This window comes from Megascapheus bottae, chromosome 3 (genome assembly GCF_031878675.1).
Source record: "Megascapheus bottae isolate mThoBot1 chromosome 3, mThoBot2.hap1, whole genome shotgun sequence".
Taxonomy (NCBI): Eukaryota; Metazoa; Chordata; class Mammalia; order Rodentia; family Geomyidae; genus Megascapheus; species Megascapheus bottae.
The window spans coordinates 48,564,513-48,589,450 of NC_143511.1; the positions used below are offsets into that span (position 1 = coordinate 48,564,513).

The 24,938-nt window shown below is 43.9% G+C and overlaps 1 protein-coding gene across 1 annotated transcript in view; it reads left to right on the top strand.

Annotated features, from left to right (window-relative positions):
• The first annotated feature begins 4,629 nt into the window (after nucleotides 1-4,629).
• Acer2 (alkaline ceramidase 2) overlaps nucleotides 4,630-24,938 on the top strand; it is a 35,878-nt gene continuing 15,569 nt past the window's right edge. The window contains exons 1-3 of the mRNA XM_090330045.1: nucleotides 4,630-4,779; nucleotides 19,811-19,925; nucleotides 20,670-20,811. Of these exons, the coding sequence (XP_090186171.1) occupies nucleotides 4,672-4,779; nucleotides 19,811-19,925; nucleotides 20,670-20,811 (365 nt within the window). The 5' untranslated portion in view covers nucleotides 4,630-4,671. The remainder of the gene's footprint in view (nucleotides 4,780-19,810; nucleotides 19,926-20,669; nucleotides 20,812-24,938) is intronic.

The following is a 24,938-nucleotide window of genomic DNA, read 5'->3' on the forward strand; positions in this document are numbered from 1 at the left end:
TCTTCTACATCCCTCTACCTTTGTATATCTCCCAGTAACATCCCTAAAACTTGCTACCTACTCCAGAGATATAGATTTATCTTGTCATTCCTGCACAAAGTCATTTGTCTAAAACGTATAAAAACATCATGCTTCAGCCATTGTTTCAGGCTTTGTGTTCTTGTGATGGTTCCCCATGCATATGTGAAATTAATACAACTTTTATGTCTTTCCTTTGTTAGTCAGCTCATACTAATTGGGTTTCTAGTATGAATAAGAAGTGGGGGAGGGAATGGGATAGGATCTCTTTCTTCCCAAGAGAGAAGGATTTGGATTTGGAGCTAGAACTGATACTGACAATAAGTTTGTGGTAGGTGGCTCCCTCAGCAAGATTGAGTGAGAGGACATATTACTTTCCAGGGAAATTCACATGTCATTGTTGCTAAAATTGTTTCAGGTCACATCTTTGTGATTTGGATGCATTTACAATGGGTGATGGTTCATGATTTCACTGGCGTGGTGGCATTGTGTCATAGGGTCATTTGTACAAACTGATTAATTTTTGTGGGATGATTCAGTTACTATAATCTTCATGGTCCTCTCAATAAATAATTTAAGAAGCATGCAATTGCCTGAAAACCTTCCTTCAGAATCTTTATGTAACATCAAGAAAGTACTAGCTCCAAAACATGCAGCAAGTAGCTTGCAAGAAAGTAACACTGGAATATTTATATTTATTTACTTATTTTTTGTTGGTCATGGGGCTTGAATTCTGGGCTTGACTGCTGTCCCTGAGCTCTTCAGCTCAAGGCTAGATCTCTAGCTTTTGAGCCACAGTGCCACTTGGAATATTTTTGTTGTTACTATAAAGCTGATATACAGAGGGGTACATAAGTCAGGTAAAGAGTATATTTCTTTTTTGGAATTATTGGAAACTTCTTAAGAAATAGAAATAGGAGCCAACTGATAAACTTCTGACTTTTCAGTCTTGGTAACTAGGACAGAGAAGACAAGGGTGTAGAACACAATTATCAACAGACACAAGTTGGGAATTCTGAATACAAATGTGAAGAATTTATGGGAATACAATAAATATAATTTTGCTTATATTTTGCTTTTCATGTATACACAAATGATATAATGTGTATGTTTAAATCTAAAATAAGTCAATAAATATTTTTTAAATTCTGCATGATGAAAACATATTACAAAGCCGAGCATAGTGGCTCATGCCTGTAATCCTAGCTACTCAGGAGGCTGACATCTGAGGATTGAGGTTCAAAGCCAGCCCAGGCACTAAAGAACCTGAGAGTCCAATTAATCTCCAATTAATCACTAGAAAACAGGAAGTGGGGCTGAGGGTCCAGGGTAAGCGGTAGGTTTGAGCTGCAAAGCTCAGGGACAGCACCCAGGCTCAAAATCCAATCCCTACAACTCACCAAAAAAAAAAAAAAAAAAAAAAAAAAAAAAGAAAAGAAAAAATTACAAGTAGTTTTAATTGGGAATAGTTTTTTTTTCTTCTTTTTTGGTGTTGTTCTTGGGGCTTGAACTCTGCACCTGAGCACTGTTTCTGAGCTCTTTTTGCCCAAGACTAGCCTTCTTCTATCACTTTCAGTCACAGTCACACTTTCTGTTTTCTGGTGTTTCATTGGAGATAAGAGTTTCAAGGCCTTTCCCCTTGGGGCTGGCTTTGGACCACGATCCCTAGATCTCAACCTCCTGAGTAGCTAGCTAGTGGCACAAGACACCAGCATCCAGCTTAGTTTTCTTTCTAACAGTGGCTCCAATCTTTTTGGACTGATGTCCCCTCTTATATTAAAAAAACAAGAAGACATTTTGTGATAATCTTGTTAGGTAACCTAGGCTAGCCTCAAACTCAAAATCCTGCTACATGCCTGCTGTGTTAGTACTACAAGTATGTGCTACCACTCCTGGATTCTGTTTTATACTCCTGAATTTTACTGAGGACTGCAACTTATTTATGTGGTCCTATCTAATGTCTACCACACTAGGTATTTAAGCTGCAACTTTCAATATCAAGCACCACACAAATATATGTCCATTAGGTCTCATATCAAACAAACCTCCAAGGAAGGCACATTGTCTAATTACTGATAAGAGAAACAGGCAGAGACAGGGAGTTTGGCCTAGTGGTAGAGTGCTGGCCTAGCATGCAAGAAGACGGGGGTTCAATTCCTTGGTACACATACATAGAAAAAAGCTGGAAGTGGTGCTGAGGCTCAAGTGGTAGAGCTCTAACCCTGAGAAAGTCCAAGGACAGTGCTCAGGCCCACCCTGAGTTCAAGCCCAGGACTGGCAAAAAGAGAGGGGGGGGGGAGAGAGAGAAAGAGAGAGAGAGAGAGAGAGAGAGAGAGAGAGAGAGAGAGAGAGAGAGAGAGAGAGAGAAGAAGAAGAAGAAGAAGAAGGAGGAGGAGGAGGAGGAGGAGGAGGAGGAGGAGGAGGAGGAGGAGGAGGAGGGGAGGGAGGGAGGGAGGGAGGGAGGGAGGGAGGGAGGGAGGGAGGGTGAAAGAAGCAGTCAGAAACATTACAATGTTACCAAGAAAGGAGTTTGGCGAATGACAACAGATGCTGGAGGGGATGTGGCCAGGAGGGATCACTACTACACTGTTGGTGGGAGTGCAAACTCGTTCAACCACTATGGAAAGCAGTGTGGCAGTGCCTCAAAAGGCTAAACATAGAGCTCCCCTATGACCCAGCAATTTACCCAACCATCCAGAAACAAGGACATACTAAACCCACTAGCACAACAATGTTCATTGCAGCACTATTCACCATAGCAAAGATATGGAACCAACCTAGATGTCCCTCAGTTGATGAGTGGATCAACAAGTTGTGGTATTTGTACACAATGGAATTCTATGCTGCTGTCAGAAAGAATGACATCGCCCCATTTGTTAGGAAATGGAAAGACTTAGAAAAAATCATATTAAGTGAAGTAAGCCAGACTCAAAGGAACTTAGGCTCAATGGTTTCCCTCATTCGTCATAATCAGTAGAAACCTTGGGCTCTCCTAGCAGAGATTTGCAATAGAGCAAAATCTTGATACATAAGGCCATATAATGTGAAGCTAATTGAAAGGACCTCCAGGATATTGAAACAAAAGCCATATAATGAATGATTGTTGTCCTTAATGTACTACCTTGTCTCTCATCTCCTTTGCTGTCCCTTGGTTATCTCATATTGGTATAGTATCTCACTTTGTTATCTGATATATTGAATTTATTTGTATTTGGATATTTGAAATTTGATAGGGAAGGGGGGAAAACCAAGACGGGTGGGGGGTGTGTGGGGGGGAGGGAAATGGGTACCAAGACATGTGAAAGGGTATCAATGTATGTGAATTAATGCACCTTCTATCTGGCAAATATCATGTAACCCTTTTACTAATTACAATAAAAAAATGGTTAAAAAAAAAAAGAAAGAAAGGAGTTTGGACCTTATGAACTCTTTGGTTTTCTTTTGCCAGTCCTGGGCTTGGGCTCAGGGCTTGAGCACTGTCCTTGGACTTTTCTCAAGGCTAGAACTCTACCACTTGAGCCTCAGCACCACTTCCACCTTTTTTCTATGTATGTGGTACCGAGGAATTGAACCTGGGTCTTCGTGCATGCTAGGCAAGCACTCTACCACTAGGCCAAACTCCCGGCCCCTTATGAACTCTTTGAAAGAGGGAATCATACTTGGAGAGTCACTGGCAGATAAAATTGTGTTTCCCATTGTTAGAATTGGATATGTGCAGGCAAGGTGGGCACTTCTATAATTCCAGCACTTGGAAGGCGGAGGTAGTAGGTTATCCGGAATGTTCAAGGCTAGCCTGGGCTATAAAGCGAAGCGGATGGGAACAGATTTTAGGTCATCCTGTGTGGATTTGGTTTCTAGCCCTGCTACTTTCCTTGCTGGACGGAGGGGTGGGGGTGGGGGGAGGTATGCTCACAGAACAGCCTCAGGATCCGAGATGGGGACACTAAATGACACACTGACGTTCTTCAAAGGGCGCAGACACACATGGTTATTTTTGTCATTATCTATCTCTTGAGTGTCTGGAGACCACACTACGTCCGCTGGGTGGCTCCATGATTGATCCCCAAGGGTCGGGAAAGGCTGGCACTCTCTCAAATGGCACCAGAGCGCCCCCCCCACCCCGGGAGTGGTAGGTGGGCCAGACTGCCTGGAGGGTCACCAGGACTAAGTCTACAGCCCTGAAGGTCCTTCTGCTCCAGAGACCACAGTGAGTCGTGTCAGACAGACTCCTCCTGGCTTCAGGGGAACTGGGGACATCTCTTGGAGCCCACGTGCAGAAGACACATTGTCACGCTCTCTAAGGCGTCCTGGAAGGGCGCTGGAGTTCTTTCCACCAACCAGGGACGATGTGAGTCTGAGCCAGGAGGCGCGGGGTAGAGCCCCGCTCCCACGCGCGTCCTGCCCTGGCGGTGGGCGTGGCCGCAGCCCGGGGTGGGCGTGGCCGGGAGAGGGGTCTGCCGGCGGGTCGAGTCCAGGGGGCGGAGCTGAGCGCCGGGAGGCCGGCGGATATGGCGCCTCCTCCCCCCACCCCCCCTGCCGCCGGCCTCCCGGGTCGGCAATAAAGCCGGGGCCGCGGCTCAGCTGCCTCCCAGCAGCCGCGCTGGGCTTTTTCCTCTCCGGCTGCGGTGGCCGCTCCAATGCCCCAGGGCGGCCATGGGCGCCCCGCACTGGTGGGACCAGCTGCGGGCTGGCAGCTCGGAAGTGGACTGGTGCGAAGACAACTACACCATCGTGCCGGCCATCGCCGAGTTCTACAACACGGTGCGGGGCGCGGGGGCCGTGGGAGCCGAGAGGGCGGGAGGGAGCCGGCCCCGCGCGCTGGACGTGGGTCGCCGCGAGTGATCGGGGCAGCGTCGCTCCGGGATCAGAGTCGATCCACGCCCGCTGCTGTGCGCGCTCGGGCCGGTTCTCCACCCGGGCTGTCCTCCGGTCCCTGTGCCGCACACTCGGGCTCCTCTTCCTCCTGTCATTTCCTTCTGCTGGCTCCATTGTCTGCGTCGGTTTTCCCTCGGTCCTGGAGTCGGGGGATCCGCGGCAGTCCCTTCTTCCAATTTGGGGGTCAGGTGGAGTGGTGAGCCGGCCCCGGCGGCTCCCCTCCTCTCCCGGAATCCCCGCGGCGTGACGCACTTGGGTCGCACCGTGCGTTTTTGTCCCTAATCGCTGCTTTGGGAGCCACCGGCGGTGGGGAAGTCGTGGCCGGACCCGAGCCCGCCACGCCGGCTCGTCCTGCCCACAGAGCCTGGCGATCTCCTCCAGAGTCAGGTTAATTCCTTCCTTCTTTTCTTCCTCCCCGTCTTTCTTCCTCCCTTCCTCCCTCCCTTCCTTTTCGTTTTATTTTCTTCACATTCTTTCCTTCTCTCCTCTCTTCTCCAATCTCTTCCCCTCCCTGTCTCTTCTCTGTCTCTGAACTCTGTCCCTGTCTCTTTTTTCTTTTTTCTTTTTTGTTGGTCATGGGGCTTGAACTCAGCCTGGGTGCTGTCCCTGAGCTCTTCAGCTCAAGGTTACTGCCCTATCCTTGAGCCAAGCCCCACTTCCCATTTTCTAGAGGTTAATTGGAGATAAGAATCTCAGGTCCTTTTGTGCCCAGGCTGGCTATGAACCTTGATCCTCAGATCTCAGCCTCCTGAGTAGCTAGGGTTACAGACATGAGCCACCACACCCAGTTTGTCCCTGTCCCTTGTCTCTGTCTGTCTGTCTGTCTGTCTGTCTTTGTCTCTGTCCTTTCCTCCCTCCCTCTCCATACTCATTCAGGCCTGTGCTTGCTAGTTTGTAAGCTCTGGGGATAAAAGGAGGGTGTGAGACTGATAATGTGTGTGAAGTCCCTAGATGCAGCAAGCAGAAACTTCTCCCTGCAGAATCTGGACACTTGAGTGTGGGAGGGAAAGCATGTCCCTAGAAGAGGAAACGCTTTTCTCTGGCCACCACTGCCCGTGGGACTCTGGTACCAAATTATAAAGCGTCATTTCTCTGGCTTATCTTTTCACTGGTCAGACACAGAAAACAGGAACTGGCGGTTTGAGTCATTGTGAATTTGAAGTTATTGTTTAGGATTTTTTCCCCACTTTGGGTTTGCTGGGAAGACTGCCTTTGACAGCACTCAAGTGCCACTTGCTTCAAGAAACTGATGATTTCTGTCTTTTTATTCTTGTGAGAATTGGACCGTTAAGGGGGAAGCTGTCATACGAACCATATTCTGGTAGGGTTGGTGCCATAATCCAGAAATCTCCATTTCCCTTCTCAGTGCTGAGATGCCCCCCCCCCCCTCTTATGATCAGGTTTTTTTGCTCAACACCAAGGCCCTTTGAGATCCAGAAAGACTGTGAAAGACTGAGTTGGCGGAAGCGGCCACATGTACAGCATGGTATAGCTGACAGGTGCCAACAGGATGGGCTGAAGCAGGTCTGGGCACTTCAACCAAAGAGATATAGCAGTGGTAATTGAATGTTTGTTCTGAGTGGGAAGTATCCTGAAATGCTACGGATTTCCATCAGACTTAAAGAAGAAATGGAAGAAAAGACTGATTAGTGAATAGATCCCCCCCTTTTTATTTTTTGTGTGGTGATACGATACTGGGATTTGAACTCAGGGCTTCTTGCTTGCCAGGCAGGCACTCTACTTGAGCCTTGAGCCATGCCCTCAGCTCTGGGTGATAGGTTTTTCTCTCTCTCTTTTTGAAGGTTATGAGGCTTGAACTCTGGGCCGGGGCACTGTCCCCGAGCTCTTCAGCACAAAGCTAGTACTCTACCACTTGCAGTTTTCTGGTGATTAATTAGAGATAAGAGTCTGTAGTACCTGGCTTTGAACCTTGATCCTCAGATCTCAGCCTGCTGAGTAGTTAGGATTATAGGCGTGAGCCACCAGGAACTGGCTGTGATAGTTTTTTTTTTTTTTTTTTATATACATCCAGTGTAAGTTGTTGGCATCCAGTGTAATTCTCTATTAAGTTGGAGGCCTGTTATTTTGGCTCTGAGAACTAATGTTTACCTGTTTTGAGCTTGCCTGGAGAAGCTCCAAGGGTGGTGGTGGTGGTGGTGCTGCTGGTGGTGGTGTGTGTGTGTGTGTGTGTGTCTGTTGTCTGTCTGTCATGGGGCTTAAACTTTGGGCGCTGTCCTGAGCTCTTCACCTCAAGGTTACCTTTCTACCATTTGAGCCCCAGCGCTACTTCTGTTTTTCTTGTGGTTAATTGGACCTAAAAGTCTAATGGATTTCCGTGCCTGGGCTGGCTTTGAAGCTTGATCCTGAGATCTCAGCCTCTTGAGTAACTAGGATTAAAGGTGTGAGTTGCCAGTGCCTGCTCCAGGGAGTCTTTTTTTTTTTTTTTTTTGGTGGGTTATAGGGCTTGAATTTTGCCTGGGCATTGTCCCTGATCTCTTTAGCTCAAGGCTACCAACCTACCCTTGAGCCAAGCCCCACTTCCCGTTTTCTAGAGTTTTTAATTGGAGATGAGAGTCTCAGGTTCTTTTGTGTGCGGGCTGGCTTTGAACCTTGATCTTCAGGCTCAGTCTCCCAAGTAGCTAGGATTACAGGAGTGAGCCACTGCCTGGCTTCCAAGGAGTCTTTCTGAGAGGAAAATCTCTCATTGTTGCCCAGGCTGGCCCTAAAGTCAGGATCTACCTGACTCAGTTTCTTGAATAGTTGGGATTATGGATGTGTATCTAGATGCTTGTCTATACTTTTAATCTAGTCTCATTGGAACTATTAAGTAGTACTGATCATTTGTTTCTTATAATATAGATTATTAGACCTATTGTCTTAAATAAGACTTTAAGGCTAAAATTATGACCAAGTAAACAGTTTGCTGGCTTCCTCAATATGAGAAAGGTCAGCTAGTCATGTCCTACAATAAGCATCAGAAGGTAAGAAGAGCAGTGGGAGCAGAAAGCTGAGAAAGCTGGAATTATTGGCTAAATTCTTTTTTTTTTTTTTTTTGCCAGTCATGGGCCTTAAACTCGGGGCCTGGGCACTGTCCTTGGGCTTTCTCAAGGCTAGAGCTCTACCACTTGAGCCAGAGCACCACTTCCAGCTTTTTTTCTGTGTATGAGGTACCAAGGAATCAAACCCAGGTCTTCATGCATGTTAGGCAAGCACTCTACAACTAAGCAAAATTCCCAGCCTCCAGGTTTTGGCTAAATTCTGTGTGTGTGTGTATGTGTATGTGATAGGGCTTTTCTCACTTAATCTGTCTTGCATAGTTCTTAGCTTATGTAAAGTTACCATTCCCTTTACAGTGTCTATATTTTATTAATTTAATAATTTATTTAACAGTTGACTATTGGTGTATATGTAGGGTAGCTTCCGTGTATTTCATTGTATTTTTCTTTTTTGTGTGTGTAGGTCCTGGTGCTTGAACTCAGGGCATGGGCATTATTTCTGAACTTTATACTCAAGGCTGGCACTCTATCACTGGAGCCATAGCTGCACTCTCCCTGCCTGCCTGCCTTCCTCCCACCCTCCTTTTCGTCCCACCTTCCATACCTTCTCCCCCCCCCCTTTTGCTCTCTCTTTTTTTCCCTCTTTTTTTCTGTCTTTATGTCTGTCTGTCTCCTTCTCGTTGGTTGGTGGTAAATGTCTCAGACTTTCTTACTTGGACTGGCTTTGGACCTCAGTCCTCAGAGCTCAGCCTCCTGAGTTAGTAGTAGTAAGGCTTACAGGCATGATCCACTGCAGCCTTCTGTTTATTGTTTTCACTGTGGTTTATGAAAAGTGATGCTGTGAATACCCTCATGCATGCATCTGGGTGTATTTCTTACAAGTGCTAAGTCTACCCGGGGAACTGCTATGTTAAGGAAAGCATTCTTTTTAAATGCTGATAATTGTTGCTTAATAGAAACATTTCATTCACTCCCACTGATAGGGTTTGGCTGTTGTCTCAAATCTGTCATCATTTTTGCTTCAGGCCAAGTCTACAGTTCTCTTCCAAAAACCCATCCTTTCCTTTCACATAGTACATTTTGTAGTTTTCATTGACATACATGTTTGTTTGGATTGAATTCCTTGTTAAGTTGTGAGCTTTAAGGTCCTAATCACACAGACCAAAACAATTTGGAGAAAAGTGCGATTTCCTTTCAGCTTCTGGGCTTGAGTTTGGGGGAGAGGGACTCTAGCTCTGGGGAGTGACACAGGAGGAAATGATCTGGTGTTAAAAATAAAGACATATGGTGTAAAAATCAATGTTAATAAATTCTTTAATAAAAAAATAAAGACTATGGTCTGAGAGTGTAGCCTAGTTGGTAGAGTGCTTGCCTAGCATTCACAAAGCCCTGGGTTCAATTCCCTAGTACCACATATGTAGATAAAGCAGAAGTGGTGCTATGGCTCAAGTGGCAGAACGCCAGCCTTGAGCAAAAAGTGTCCAAGGATAGTGTCCAGGCCTTGAGTTCAAGCCCAGGATTGTCAAAATAAATATATAAAATAAAGACGTAGCTGGGCACAGTGGCTCATGCCTGTAATCCTGGCTGCTCAGGAGGCTGAGATCTGAGGATCACGATTCAAAACCTGGGCATTGAAGTCCGGGAGACTCTTATCTCCAGTTAACCCCAGAAAACCAAAAGTGGGGCTGTGGCTCAAGGGGTAGGGTGGTAGCCTTGAGCTGAAGAGCTCAGGAACAGCTCCCAGGCTCAGAGTTCAAGTCCCACGACTGACCAACGCCCCCCACAAAAAAAAATAGATAAAGATGTCATGAAGGAAAATGGCTAAAACTAAGTCATAATCTCTTACCTCCTATTCTGCACCTAACCACTAAGTTGAGGAAAGTAGAGCCCTTACTACCGAAGCATGTGTCCCTCTATCTGTAGGGCAGAATCTGCCTGTGTAAGCATTTACTACTGTTTTATTGTTATAGAGTTCTGGAAGTAGTCACTTGGGCAATGACTGCATAGATGGTTAAGGAGGGTGTGAGTGTTGCATGAGGTTGGTGTACAGTGTGCCTGAGGTGTGGAAAGGGGGTTGTCAGAAGGGGTTTAAGATTTTACTAATTTCTTTTAAAAGTTGTAGTCCTAGGACGATAGTACCATATGCTTGCTAGGTAAACTGTACTACTTGAGCCAGCAACCCAAGATGTTTGCCTGATTTTAAAACTAAAAGACCCCAAGGAGAAATATGATTGATGTAATTTAGTTGTGTGTTTGAAAATAGAATAAACCCTGCTTCAATTGTCTTGAGAAGGTGGAATGGGAAGCAGGAGTGGTAAAGGGTGGTGAGTTTGATGAGAATACATTGTTTACATGTATGGAAATGTCACCTAGGCTCCCTTGCCCCGTATACAACTAATACACACTAAACACAACAAGCAGAAAACCCTGGAAATCTTATGCATTGGGAGCCTGAAATCCTCGGCAACCAGGCCAGTGATTTATCCCAGAGGCAGGAGTTAGAGCAGTCGAGTGCAGAGTTAGGGATGGATGGATAACTCAGATACAGAGTCCACTTCACCAGGCAAGAAATCTTTAGCTGCTGAGCTGGCTGCTCAGCAAATTTCCAGCCTGTTCTTTCTTTCGCATGTTCCCGCTCTGGGAGAGTGCTCATTCAGAGGTAAATGATGAGACTGCAGTGTATTTTTTAGACACTTCAGGCGCAAGTGCTGCAAAAGAATGCACAGTATGAGGAATTTGCAAAGGAAATAATTCCACAGTTTGAAAATATGGCTTCTTTTTAATTAAAAAAAAATCAAAGTGCACTCAGTTCGTGTAGAGCAGGCTTTAAGAGGCCAAGGCTGTCTCTCACCAGCCTGTAGCCCTGATGTTGCCAGGTAATTCACTGCTCTAGCCTGTGGGCTTTTCCTTTGATTTGGGATACTGACTCAGTGGAGGGAAAACAGCTATCAATCTTACAAGTGTATTGCATTTGAATTATCCAGAATCTAATGGACAAATCATGGTTTTCATAGACATCATGGGAGTTACAAAGGCTGCCACACTCCTTGTGGCATCAGTGCAGTGCAAAGGTGTTGTTGCTGGCAGAATGAGTAGTCACAGATCAGACAATGACAAGAAAAATATTTGGTTTTGAAATGGAATGGTGAAGATCACACAGGTTAGTTGGAGACAGATGAAATGCTTTGAAAATCAAGACCAGAAAAGGCAAGATGGCAGCAGTTAGAGTAGTTTTGGCAAAGGAACAGTGATGCTTCTCAGAGCTCCCAAGATGTCTCAGGCATGCCGATTGCAAATCAGTCCATGAAAACAAGGAGTGTTCAACTGAAGCAGTAACTGATTGTGAAGCAAAGGCTGGACTGAGGTTTCATCTACCAGTGTGCACGCACACACACACGCACACACACACACACATAATATATATATATATATATATATATATATAAATGGAGGACTTCTGATTGTACCTGCAGCAGCCATGAACACAAAGATGTCTCTTGGAACTGTCAACTTAGGCAATAATGGAACAAGGGTTTAAAACAAAAATAAAAACACTGGGGGCTGGGAGTTTGGCCTACTGGTAGAGTGCTTGACTAGCATTCATGAAGACCTGGGTTCCATTCCTCGGTACCATATACATAGAAAAGTCGGAAATGGTGCTGTGGTAGAGTGCTAGCCTTGAGGAAAGCCCAAGGACAGTGCTCAGGCCCTGAGTTCAAGCCCAGGATTGGCAAAAAAAATTGCTTGTTGCCATATTTTTTTTCCTACAATCAAAGAATCATGACAGGGTACTGGGGCTGGCGAACTGAGAAAGGAGAGAGGATAGGACGGGGGCATGGGGTAGTGGTGCTCACTGGCTTCTGAGCCCCCAGCTCCAGTTAACAAGCTTATTTATTTAGTTCAGCACAGGGGAGGTGACTACAGGTGTGTACAGAAACTAGGGTATCAGTCAGTCTTGCGGTTATAACCATTAACATGAGGTATAGTTTGTATACATAGTGATAATTGACTCCCTTATCATTCTGGAGTAGAGGGGAACAATAAGCATGTTTTTTTTTTTTTGGCTCAGTGCCTGAGCACTATCCTTGGGCTTCCTCAAGGCCAGAGCTCTACCACTTGAGCCACAGTACCACTTCCAGCTTTTTCTATGTATGTGGTATTGAGGAATCCCGGGTCTTCGCGCATGCTAGACAAGCACTCTACCACTAGGCCAAACTCCCGGCAGGCAATAAACATAATTGTAACACAGACGTAAATCTTATTTCTAATGTCTTATAAGCTTTCAGCATCCAAACAGCTCTAACTTAAACACACTTAGGTAGTAACTCATATTTCTGTCTTTCCTTGATTGATCTTTCCAGGGTCTAACTTTAGCCTTTTTTTTTTTTTGGCCAGTCCTGGGGCTTGAACTCAGGGCCTGGGCACTGTCCTTGGATACTTTTTGCTCAAGGTTAGCACTCTGCCACTTGAGCCACAGCACCACCTCTGGCTTTTTTTGTGTATGTGGTTCCTGGTAATTGAACCCAGAGCGCTATCACTAGGCCATGCTCCTGACCCCCAGCTTCAGCCTCTTGAGTGCTGTTGAAATGGCCTTCCAATCTCATGACCCTTCCCAGGTCTCACATCTTGGCTCCAGCATTCCCTACAATTGCTGAAAAACTAGAAACTCAGTCACAGTCTCAGTGAACTCAAGAAAGAACTATATAGTATCCAGGAGCAGCAGAGCCATTAAAATACTATACCAGTCACAGGGTTCTAAAGGCATTGCCACTCACTGGAGTAGAAGGGAGTTGAGAAGCTTTGTCTGAATATGCCAGCTGATGGCTGTGATGTGTGACTGGAATAGACTATCTTGAAATGTCCTGAATATGCCCAAAGAGACATTCAGGTGACTGACTATCTGTCAGGTACTTTCTGTGGTGGAAATATTGATATTGAATTGATACCGTGAAATCGCTGAAGAAAAGTTAGATGTCTTTTGTGAAGTTTGGGACTCTTACATTATTGAGAAGGAAATCAATGATGCCTTTGAGAGAGGAAGGGAAGATATGGCTGCCTTATACTTTGAAAGTGCATGTGAATGGGAGTGTGACCCTCATATGATAGTTAAGACAAGCCTGACTGAGGAGAAAGCCAACAAAGAAAAGCTTGGACTTCAGCTGGTTTTTCTTATCAGACTGGATAGGAAATGTGAGGGTGGGAGATTATCTAATATGGATGGAACATGTCTAGTTTGACTATTCTATTTTTTAGAGGAGAGGGGCCATTGAAAGCATTCCCATAACTTAATTCATCATCTAATGTTTTGTCACAGAGAGATTGATGCTTACTTCAAGTCTACAAGCTCTTCCCAAATAGCTGAAAAATGACCAGTTCCTGCTTCTCTTGGAAATAAACCAGCTCATTCCTCTATGCCACCAGTTCAAGAAAATAATCAAGACATCTTTGTGCAGAGTAAAATATTCCTAAACGTTGATATTACACAAGCAAGATCGTTATAGCTGTCTCCTGTGTTTAAAACATCCTGGAGTGTGGTCTAGTGGTAGAGTGCTTGCCTAGCACGCACTAAGTCCTGGGTTCCATTCTTTGGTACCACATATATACACAAAAGCCAGAAGTGGTGCTGTGGCTCAAGTAGTAGCACCCTAGCCATGAGAAAGCCTAAGGACAGTGCCCAGGCCCTGAATTCAAGCCAAGGACTTGCAAAAAAAAAAAAAAAAGCTTATATCACTTTTATAATGGGGAGAAGTTTTATTTGATATATCCACACATATAAGCAGTGTATTTCAGTTAACCTCCTTCCATTTGTATTTTCTTCCTGCTGGTGCCTTTGACCCAGCTTCTTGCTGATAAAGCTTCAGATGGGTCTTATTCCAAGAAAACAAGGTTCCTGGGTGGTAAAGCTTGAGATTTGGGCTAGATAGCTGAGAAGTCATAGGAAAAAAACTGACTGTGTGTGTGTGTATTGGTATGGGGTTCGAGCTCAGGGCTTCATGTTTGCTAGACAGGTTCTTTACCACTAGAATCACAGTCACTTTTTGCCTTAATTACTTTATGGATAGGATCTTGTGTGTGTGTGCGTGTGTGTGTGTGTGTGTGTGTGTGTGTGTGTGTGTAATAGGTTGGTCTAACACCACAATCCTAGTTTTAACTCTGATATAGCTGGTCACCATCACATCCAGTTAATTTATTAGGATAGTGATGCTGCTATTAATCTGGACTGGCCTTGAATTCTAATCCTCCTGATCTTTGCCTTATAGATGTGAGCCACTGTGCCCTGCTAGACCGATTTTTTTCTTTTTTGATTGTGGGGCTTGAACTCTGGGCCTGGGCATTGTCCCTGAACTCTTTAGCTTAAGGCTACTGCCCTACCCCTTGGATCATAGCCCCACTTCCTGTTTTCTAGAGGTTAATTGGAGATAAGAGTCTCTCAGTCTTTAAAGACTTTAAAGCCAGGTGCTTTAGAGTGCTTTTAAGCTGGCCAGTAATCCTAGCTACTCAGGAGGCTGAGATCTGAGGATCAAGGTTCAAAGCCAGCCTGGGCACAAAAGGACCTGAGACTCTTATCTCCAATTAACCTCTAGAAAATGGGAAGTGGGGCTTGGCTCAGGGGTAGGGTGGAAGCCTTGAGCTGAAGAGCTCAGGGACAATGCCTAGGCCAAGTTCAAGCCCCATGACCACCACAAAAAAGTCCCATGGTCTTTAGTGCCGGGCTGGCTTGGAACCGTGATCCTCAGATCTCAGCCTCCTGAGTAGCTAGGATTATAGGCATAAGCCATCAAGCCTGGCTAGAACTGATGATTTATTAAAAAGCATATGATCCTTGTTATTTTCAGCAGTTCAACAGTATTGTCCTTATACAGACAATATTGGAATCTTGTTTTTCAGATCTTTAGATTGTGAAACTTCGTTTCAGCTAATTAGTACATGATAGTTGCTGGAATTCTAACTGTACAGTTATTTTAAATTAGGACATTGCATGAGTAGTCTTTAAGAGTTAAATATCTCAACTGTCTTCATAATGATTGAATCCAAAGTTGAATATGTGTTGTACATTGGCATATTACATTTCAACTGTTTATTTAAGATGAGTGTGTAAAACACTAATTTCAGCAGAAGATGTAAGTACTGTGATTGGTTCAATGCAGGGTCTTTCCTTCCTTCTTTTTTTCTTTTTCTTTTTTGCCAGTTCTGGGGCTTGAACTCAGGGCCTGGGCACTGTCCTTGGACACTTTTTGCTTAAGGCTAGAGCCCTGTCACTTGAGCCACAGCGCCACTTCTAGATTTTTCTGTGTATGTGGTTCTGGGGAATCGAACCCAGGGCTTTGTGCATGATAGGCGAGCACTCTACCACTAGACTACACTCCCCATCCAGGGTTTTTCTTAAACAAGTGAACTCTTTAATCTCTTTGACAGGGGTGACAAGAGTCCTTCTCATCTTTGCCACAGCCCATGCATATTAGTATCAAGGCGTCTTTTAACAAGTGGCTCATAAATAAGGGTTATCTGTTGGTCTTTGCACATCCTCCCTGCTTCTCAAAGTAGGGTGGGCGACTGATCTCAATCCACATACCCTGAGAGCAACTGCTGCTGAGAAGATGATGTCTGTTTTTTGGTTCTAGATGTAGCATAGCTAGCCAGTTTTCTCTGAATATTATTTTGAATCCTGTCCTTCTTACTGGCTTACAAAACGATCTTATTGTTCTCATTATTAACTGCTGGATTGGCTGATAAAAAGGATGGTTGAAGCCCAGGAGTTTGGCCTAATGGTAGAGTGCTTGCCTAGCATGCACACAGACTCGGGTTTGATTCCTTGGTACCACATACATAGAAAAGACCAGAAGTGGTGCCCTTTTCAGGCATTAAAACATTGCCAAAGGGCAATGCAGCAGTGAGCTGTAACTAACACTCCATTGACTGAGCTGGTTTGTGAGTGACCTATGGACTTTGAAGGAAAGTACATTTCTCAGTATATTGAATCTGTCTTTAAACCACGACTCATTTGCGTGTCCCTATTTCTGGCATTGCTTTCTCGTTTTGTCTTGAGAAGCAGCCCCTTAGAATTTGAGTTTTTTGATGTATTGATGTCTTTAAAAGCAGCAGTGGCACCTGGCAAGCCGTGTGTGTGTGTGTGTGTGTGTGTGTGTGTGTGTGTGTGTGTGTGTGTGTGTGTCAGTCATTGGGCTTGAACTCTGGGTCTGGTTGCTCTTCCTGAGCTCTTCAGCCACTTGAGCCATAGCACAATTTCCAGTTTTCTGGTGGCTAATTGGATTCTCACAGACCTTTGTGCCTGGACTGGCTTTGAACCATGATACATAGATCTCAGCCTCATGAGTAGCTAGGATTACAGGTGTGAGCCACCAGCACCTGGCTAATTTTTCTGTTTATTGAGGTGCTTACAATATATTAAAATGGACTTCTTGGGCTGGGAGTTTGGCCTAGTTGTAGAGTGCTTGCCTAGCATGCACAAAGACCTGGGTTCGATTCCTCAGTACCACATATACATAGAAAAAGCCAGAAATGGTGCTGTGGCTCAAGTGGTAGAGCTATAGCCTTGAGAAAGCTCAAGGACAGTGCTCAGGCCCTGAGTTCAAGGCCTAGGAGTGGCAAAAAAAAAATAGGACTTGTTGCTGGAGGTGCCATATAATCTATTGCAAGAGCAATAAATGACATCATGCCTTTTTGATGAATATATAACATACTTGAAAGTGGTTAATGTGTATATTGCTGGTGCTAATGTAAGTGGAGAAAGACATTGGGACATAGCTTATCGGTAGATAGTTACACTTGATTAAAGATAAGTCATTGCCCAACGCTAAGGAGAGGAGAGATGGGAATGACTGCTTAATGGAAATTTAGACAGGTTTCATGTGGGGTGATGCAAACATTTTGGAATGGACAGTCATGGTTGCATATTATGAATGTGCTAACTACCACTGAGCCATACACGTAAAAATGGTTAGTTTTAGGGCCAGGAGTTTGGCCTGGTGGTAGAGTGCTTGCCTAGCATGCACGAAGACCCAGGTTCTATTCCTTGGTACCACATATATAGAAAAGCCAGAAGTGGTGCTGAGGCTCAAGTGGTAGAACACTAGCCTTGAGAAAGTCCAAAGACAGTTCCTGAGTTCAGTCCCCAAGTCAGGCAAAAAAAAAAAAATAGGTTTAGGCATGATGATACATGCTTGTCATTCTAGCTCAGGAGGTTGAGGCAGGAGGTTCTAGCCTCAAGGCCAGTGTGGCCTTTCTAGGAGAGACTCTGTTACAGAAAAACAGTTTCCAAACCCAAATAAGCAAAAAATAAATCTAGTCATAGTTTCCTATATGGCTATCTCTGATTACACGTGTCTTTTGAACACAGGAAGTTGTGGCTAGCCTAAAGTAAGATTGGATGTACATCTGAATTAAACTCTAGACTTCAAATTTTTGGTATGAACAAAAAAAAACATGAAATATTTCTTTTTGTAAAATATCTTATTGACTATTTTGCTCATTTATTTTCTACTTTTGCCCAGTTTTGCCTTGATTCCACACTTCCTACTTGAGCCTCCTCATGACGAGCTTATTAATAAGTATGTACCACTTTGCCTGACCAATGATAGCTTAATAGTGACTACATGTTCAAGCAACAGTAATCTGAATGTATTGCATTAAGGAATAGAACATATTATTAAAACTACAAAAGCCTAATGCCCTGTGAAGACAGAGGCTTAAATCCTTAAGTCTGCAAGGTGAATGATCTCCTTCTCTGACTTTTTCCTTCTTTCTTTTTCTTGTCAGTCATGGGGCTTGAACTCAGGCTTAGGCACTGTCCATGAGTTCTGTTCAAGGCTAGCTCTCCACTACTTTGAATCACAGCTCCACTTCCAGTTTTTTTGGGTGGCTAATTGGAGATGAAAGTCACGGGAACTCTTCTGCCTGGTCTGGCTTTGAGCTGAAATCCTCAGATCTCAGCCTCCTGAATAGCTAGGATTAAAGGATGATCTCATTTTAAAGCAGAGAAAAAGGAAGGTTTTAATTAGGAGGACAAAGCTGTTGAGGAATGATTGACCTAGCTGGCAGAAAATTGTTGGGAGATGGAAAATAGTTTATTCAGCCGTTTTTTTTTTTTTCCAATGGTCATTATTTTGTATAGGCCTGATTTTGGGGGATTAGCACTAGGGTTTGAACTAGAGCCCTGTGCTTGCTGGGTAGGTGCTAATACTCCTTGTCACTTTGCTAGTCCCTGCTTCCCCTCCTCCCTCCACCTTTTTAACTTTTTTGATCAGTTCTGGGCCTTGAATTGAACTCAGGGCCTGGGCACTGTCCCTGGACACTTTCTGCTAGCACTCTTCCACTTGAGCCACGGTGTCACTTCCAGCTTTTAAGTGGTACCAAGGAATGGAACTCACTTCATGCATGCTAGGAGAATATCACTCGGCTTTGCTCCTGGCCCTGCTTCCCTTTTTCAGATAGCGTCTTGCCTCATGCTCAGGCTAACCTGGACTGTAGTCCTCCTATTTGTGCCTGTCCACATAGTTGAGAGTAACAGGCACATACCACTGTACCTAGCTTTTATCGGTTGAGTTAAACACTTTCTCTTTTCCCAGATGGAACCTTACGAGGTTGTTTTTTTTTTTTGCCAGTCCTGGTCTTGGGCTCAGGGCCTGAGTACTGTCCTTGGACTTTCTCAAGGCTTAGCACTCTACCACTTGAGCCTCAGCACCACTTCCAGCTTTTTTCTATGTATGTGGTACCGAGGAATCGAACCTGGGTCTTCGTGCATGCTAGGCAAGCACTTTACCACTAGGCCAAACTCCTGGCTGTTACGAGTTTTTTTTTTTTTTTTTTTTTTTTTTTGTCTTGGCTAGCCTTGAATCACAATCCCTCAATCTTAACCTTTCAAGTAGCTAGGACTGCAGCCCTCAGACACTGCTCAGAGATTAGGCATCATTGTGTGTGTGTGTGTGTGTGTGTGTGTGTGTGTGTGTGTGTGTGTGTGTGTGTGTGTGATTTGAACTCAAGGCCTAGGCACTATCTCTTAGCTTTATCACTCAAAACTAGTGACCTATTGTTTGAACTACAAATATCTTTTTGGCTTTTTTCTTGTTAAGCCTCATGGACTTTCCTGCCCAGGTTGGCTTCAGACCATGACCCTCAGATCTCAGACTAAGGAGTAAGATTGTAGACATATAGTTGGTCCTTTCGAGAGTTGTATCTGGCTAGGTATCATCTTTTAAAGGGGAAATGAAAATGCTTCATAAGTAATCCGTGCAGAAAGAGCAAAAGTTAAAATTTCTTTGAATCAGGAGTAGAGCCTGGATTATTATCATAGATAGTATCGTTTGTAATTTCTCCCCTAAGTGGTAGAGAGTGAGTCAGGGGTTTTTGGTATATCAGGGAGCTACAACCCAGGTGTGTTTGCATTGTTTCTAGATGTTCCTATGGTGAAAAGAGGCAACCAGAACTCCTGTACATGTTCATTCACGAAGTTTTAAGGGAATTTGGCCTAGTAGTAGAGTGCTTGCCTAGCCTGCAGGAAGCCCTGGGTTCGATTCCTCAGTATCATATATATATATATATATATATATATATATATATGTATATATGTATATATACATATATATATGTATATATACATATGTATATATACATATATACATATACATAGAAAGAGCCAGAAAAGATGCTGTGGCTGAAGTGGTAGAGCACTAGCCTTTACAAAGTTCAAGGACAATGCCCAGGTCCTGAGTTCAAGGCCCTGCACTGGTAAAAAAAAATTTCCTGGTGTGTATCTGGAATGTTAAAAGTGTCCAAGTTTAAACAAGATGTATGTCCACATCCATCCCAGATTGCAAAGCACACACTTGGAACAAGCCTCTATGCCTTGACCTTTGACCTCTCACTTAATAGTCACCTTTTCATTTCCATTTGTTTCTCTCCAGATCAGCAACGTCTTGTTTTTCATTTTACCTCCCATCTGTATGTGCTTGTTTCGTCAATATGCAACGTGCTTCAACAGTGGCATCTACTTGATATGGACTCTCTTAGTTGTAGTAGGTAAGTGGGTGGGTGGGGCCGTGTGGACTGAAAGGGAGGAAATGGAATACCGTAGGCTTCCTGTCCCTTTGGACATAGTGTTTTGTAAACCGAAGTCAGTCTGACGTCTTATAGTATTTGCTCCCCTGACGGATGTCAAAATAAGTCTTTGAACACAGGTTTGATAATAAGTCTGCCTGGAACGTTCACATAACTGCACTGAAGACTGACGTGGGGGACAGCATTGGTGCTGTGCCAGTGCAGCTTTCTGGAAGCTTCCAAAGAAAGTCATGTGAAACAATTGAACTCTGATAAGATGTGGTTTCTAATGGACTTAAATGAAAAAAAAAAAAGATAGACATTTGGACTTCCATTGTTCAGTGAAATATTTGTGTAATTTCCATTTCCTCTCCCAGGCAGTTCAGGAATTCTTAACAGTGAGATAATGTTGACTTTTATTTACTGCCTGGTCTCATGCAGGCTCAGTGGGTAGAGCCAGAGTGTTGTTTGTTTTGGGATGATTTAAGTTCTGAGAGGCTAATATTGGGGCCCTACCTCAAATTCCCTTTCTACCTTTGAAGCTTGCATGCTAGGTAGTCTGAGTTTCTTCCTAAAATAACTTTATTTCGAAGAGAGAGTGATCTGGTGATTCTGATAGCCTCTAGTGAAGTCTCTTTAAGCAATGTGTTGAATTTGTGAGTTAGTGCTTCATGGCTGACGTATGTGTTTTTGTTTTGTTTATTTTTAAATTGTTGTTGATTCTAGGAATCGGATCAGTCTACTTTCATGCAACCCTTAGTTTCCTGGGTCAGATGCTTGATGAACTTGCAATCCTTTGGGTTCTGATGTGTGCTCTGGCTATGTGGTTCCCCAGAAGGTATCTACCAAAGATCTTTCGGAATGACAGGTAAGCTCATGCTTACCATGACTGCGAGGTGCAGTCCCCAAGGTAACTTACACACCAAGAAAAATGGCAGTTAAGCTCTACCTAGTGATCAACTTGGTGAATAAACTTGTTTAATAACTTGTCTAATATACTTATTTAATGTCCACTGATTTTTTAGTGGTTTGACCGTATAATTAAACTGAGAGATAAAAGAAGAAACCAGTAATATTTGGGAAACTATCTGCTCTGGTAAGGGCAAAAAGTCAAATAACTTGTTTATTTCAAAATGAACAAGAGTGGAAAGACTCATTGGGAGAGACTTTTCTGGGTAGTAGTTCAAAGACTTTATTTCCTGCTAGAATGTTCCCTTGAGTATCATCCAGTTTCACCAGTTTTATATATACGAAGTAGAAAGCCTGATTATTTTATTCTTGTAATGATAAGGCTAGCTTATCATTTCTTATTTTTGCATCTGATCAACGTATGCATTGCATATGCATTCATACACACACACATACTCCAAGCAGGGAATCCAGAATTTCAGGAAAAGTTGTCTGTTCAATATCTTGCATGCTAGGAATATATATATATATATATGTATATATATACATATATATATATAATTTCTGTCGTGGGTGGTGGGACTTGAACTCTGGGTCTGGGCATTGTCACTGAGCGCTTCAGCTCAAGGCTGGTGCTCTACCACTTTGAGCCACAGAGCCACTTTCCGTTTTCTGGTAGTTAATTGGAGATGAGCCTCACAAAGTTTAGTGCCTGGGCTGGCTTTGAACTGAGATCCTCAGATCTCAGCCTCCTGAGTAGCTAGGATTATAAGCGGGAGCCACCAATGCCTGGTTTAGGATTATATTGTTACTGAATACTTATTTTGGATTATGTGTTTTTGAAACACTGAGATATAGGTATAAACAAAACAGCAACGTTTCTGCCCCCAGTGAATCTCCTGTAATCTGGGGAAAGGGCACCAACAAATACCCTCACGTTGGAGTATAATAAATAGACGGCATGTCTCCATGATATCATGCCAGTGCAGTTGTGCTCCAAAATTCCTTCTAACATCTGTGTGAGGTGTGTTGTTGTGTGAAGGCACAGGAGAAGACAGCCTGATTCAGATGAGAAATGTGCCCAGAACACAGTACCCACACAGTTCTCTGTAGGACAAAATGTGGATAAATAGTCTACAAATATGGGTACAATGAAGCAAACTGTGCCAGCCTAGGGAAGAGATGCCAGGAAAATAATTCATGACAGTTTTCCTGCGATTTTAAAAAGGAGTAGGAGCTAGATAGCTATTAAAGACTAGGCTGGACTTCAGGTAGAACTCAAGTGCTAGAGCACTTGCCCAGCAAGTGTGAGGCTCAGAGTTCACTACCCAGAAACACACATAGGCTCACACACACACTCCAAACCAAAATGAAAAAGATGAGAAGGCTTTTTCTGAGGGGCCTGAGGTGGAAGAGTATCTGAAAAACATGGGCTGCAAAAAACACATGGAAGGAAGGATTGTGTGTGATTTCCTGTTGAGAACGAATGACTCAAGCCAGGTGCTGTTAGCTCACACCTGTAATTCTAGTTGCTTAGGAGGTTAAGATCAGAAGAGTGTGGTTTGAGGCCAGCTCAGGCAGGAAAGTCTGTTATCTCCAATTATCTAACAAGAAACTGAAAGTAGAGGTATGGCTTAAGTGGTAGAACACCAGCCTTAGGTGAAAACAGAAAGCTAATCTGGAGCACGAGGCCCTGAGTTCAGACCCTGGCATACACACACAAAAGAATGCTCTAACTAACCTCCTTTGTAAATATGTTTGTGTATGTATTCATAATCAGCCATGCCCGGAGGACAAGCACACAGCTGTCCTGCTCCTGGCTATTAGTGTAGATATTTTTTTGTTTCTTACAATTCAATTTTTTTTTTTTGCCAGTCTTACAGCTTGAACTCAGGGCCTGAACACTGTCCTTGGGCTTCTTCCTTTAGGCTAGCATTCTACCACTTGAGCTACAGCAACACTTCCAGCTTTTTTTTCTATGTATGTGGTATCGAGGAATCAAACCTGGGTCTTGGTGCATGCTAGGCAAACACTCTACCACTAGACCATACTTCCGGTTCTCTTACAATTTAATTTTTAAGATGAAGGAATCTTAACTTTTTTTTTTTTGCCAGTCATGGGGCTTGAACCCAGGGCCTGAGCACTATCCTTGGGCTTTCTCAAGGCTAGCACTCTGCCACTTGAGCCACAACACTATTTCTGCCTTTTTCTGTGTATGTGCTACTAAGGAATTCATGCATGCTAGGCAAGCACTCTACCACTAGGCCATGCTCTCATCATCTCCAGGAATCTTAATTTTTAATGAGGTAAAGAGAAAACATGCCTTTAATGGAATAGTGCACATTCTTTTTTTTTTTTTTATGGTGGGTCATGGGGCTTGAACTTGGTATCGGCACTGTCCCTGAGCTCTTTAGCTCAAGGCTACCACCCTATCCTTGAGCCAAGCCTCACTTCCCGTTTTCTAGAGGCTAATTGGAGATAAGAGTCTCAGGGTCTTTTGTGCCCAGGCTGTCTTTGAACCTTGATCCTCAAACCTCAGCCTCTTGAGTAGCTATAGCTGCACAATCTTTATCCTAGGAATTAGTTTTGTCTGAGTATCTTACTAATTAGAAGTTCCCTCAAGAAGGTTATTCATAATAAATAAATAAAATGATGCTGAGGTCTTTTGGCTCAGGCTTATACCTCATACTGGTAATCTAAGCTACCCAGGAGGCTGAGATCTGAGATTCACTGTTGGAAGCCAGCCAATGTAGGAGAGTCCATGAGACTCCAGCATTTCGCTGGTCGGTTGGAAATGTGGTTCAAGTGGTAGAATGCCAGCAGTGGGCAAGGAAGAAAGATAAACCAGAGCTCAAGACCTTGAGTTCAAGTGTATACACACATAAACTCTCTTCCCCCATCACACACACACACACACACACACACACACACACACACACACACACACACAGAAAAGAAAAAGAGAAAAGAAGGCAAAATAAAAGCAAGTCCATGCTTCTCCATTTTACAGAGGAAGTTTGCTTTACTTTAATTTTTGTGGTACTAAGAATTAAACCCAGGGCCTAGGACATGCTTACTGTATGCATATTTTTTCCAGAAAGTGTACTTTAAAATGAAGCTGGGTTGCATTAGACTGTCTCTAGCTTCTAGCCTTGTTCTTTGGGTTCTGTGCTCAGCTTCAGGAGCAGGCTGGTGAATACAGGGCACAGGTGGAAAGAGGAGGAAACCCATGCTGTTTGCAGGGGGAGACTTTTTGACCCTGCTTGAAAATCAAGCCATTTGTCTTTCCCCAGTATCTCCCAACTTACAAGGTAACCAGCAGTCACTTCTGTACTTTCCCTGCTCTTTGCATGTTAGGCTGAGAGTAAAGAAACACTGGTCCTTAGACTGAGAAGTGGGAGTAAGGGTATTATTTATTTATGAAATTCTGGATGTCTGGGTCAAAATAATACTTCCTCCTCCTCTTCCTCCTCCTCCTCCTCCTTTTCCTCTTCCTCTTCTTTGTTCTTTGCTTGAACTCAAGACCTCACTTAGCTTGATTGCTAACAACTGGCCCTCTACTACTTGAGCCATGCCTCCAGCCTGACTTTAACTGATTAACTTGAGACAGTCTCCAACTTTGTTCTGAACCTTTCTGCTAGGCATGGCTTCAAAACATGATCCTCCAGGGGGCTAGGGATGTGCCTTAGTGGTAGAGTGCTTGCATGCATGAAGCCCTGGGCTCAATTCCTCAGTACCACATAAACAGAAAAAGCTAGAAGTGGTGCTGTGGCCCAAGTAGTAGGATGCTAGCCTTGAGCAAAAGAAGCTCAAGGAGCCAGGCGAGGAGGCTCATGTCTGTAATCCTAGCTACTCAGGAGGCTGAGATCTGAGGATTGAGGTTCAAAGCCAGCCCAGGCACTAAAGTCTGTGAGACTTTAATCTCCAATTAACCACTAGAAAACTGGAAGTGGTGCTGTTGCTCAATGGGTAGAGCACTAAGCCTTGAGATAAAGAGCTCAGGGACAAAGCCCAGGCCCAGAGTTCAAGCCCCATGACTGACAAAAAAAGAAAGAAAAAGAAAATTCTTCCTTTAAAGGCTCGATG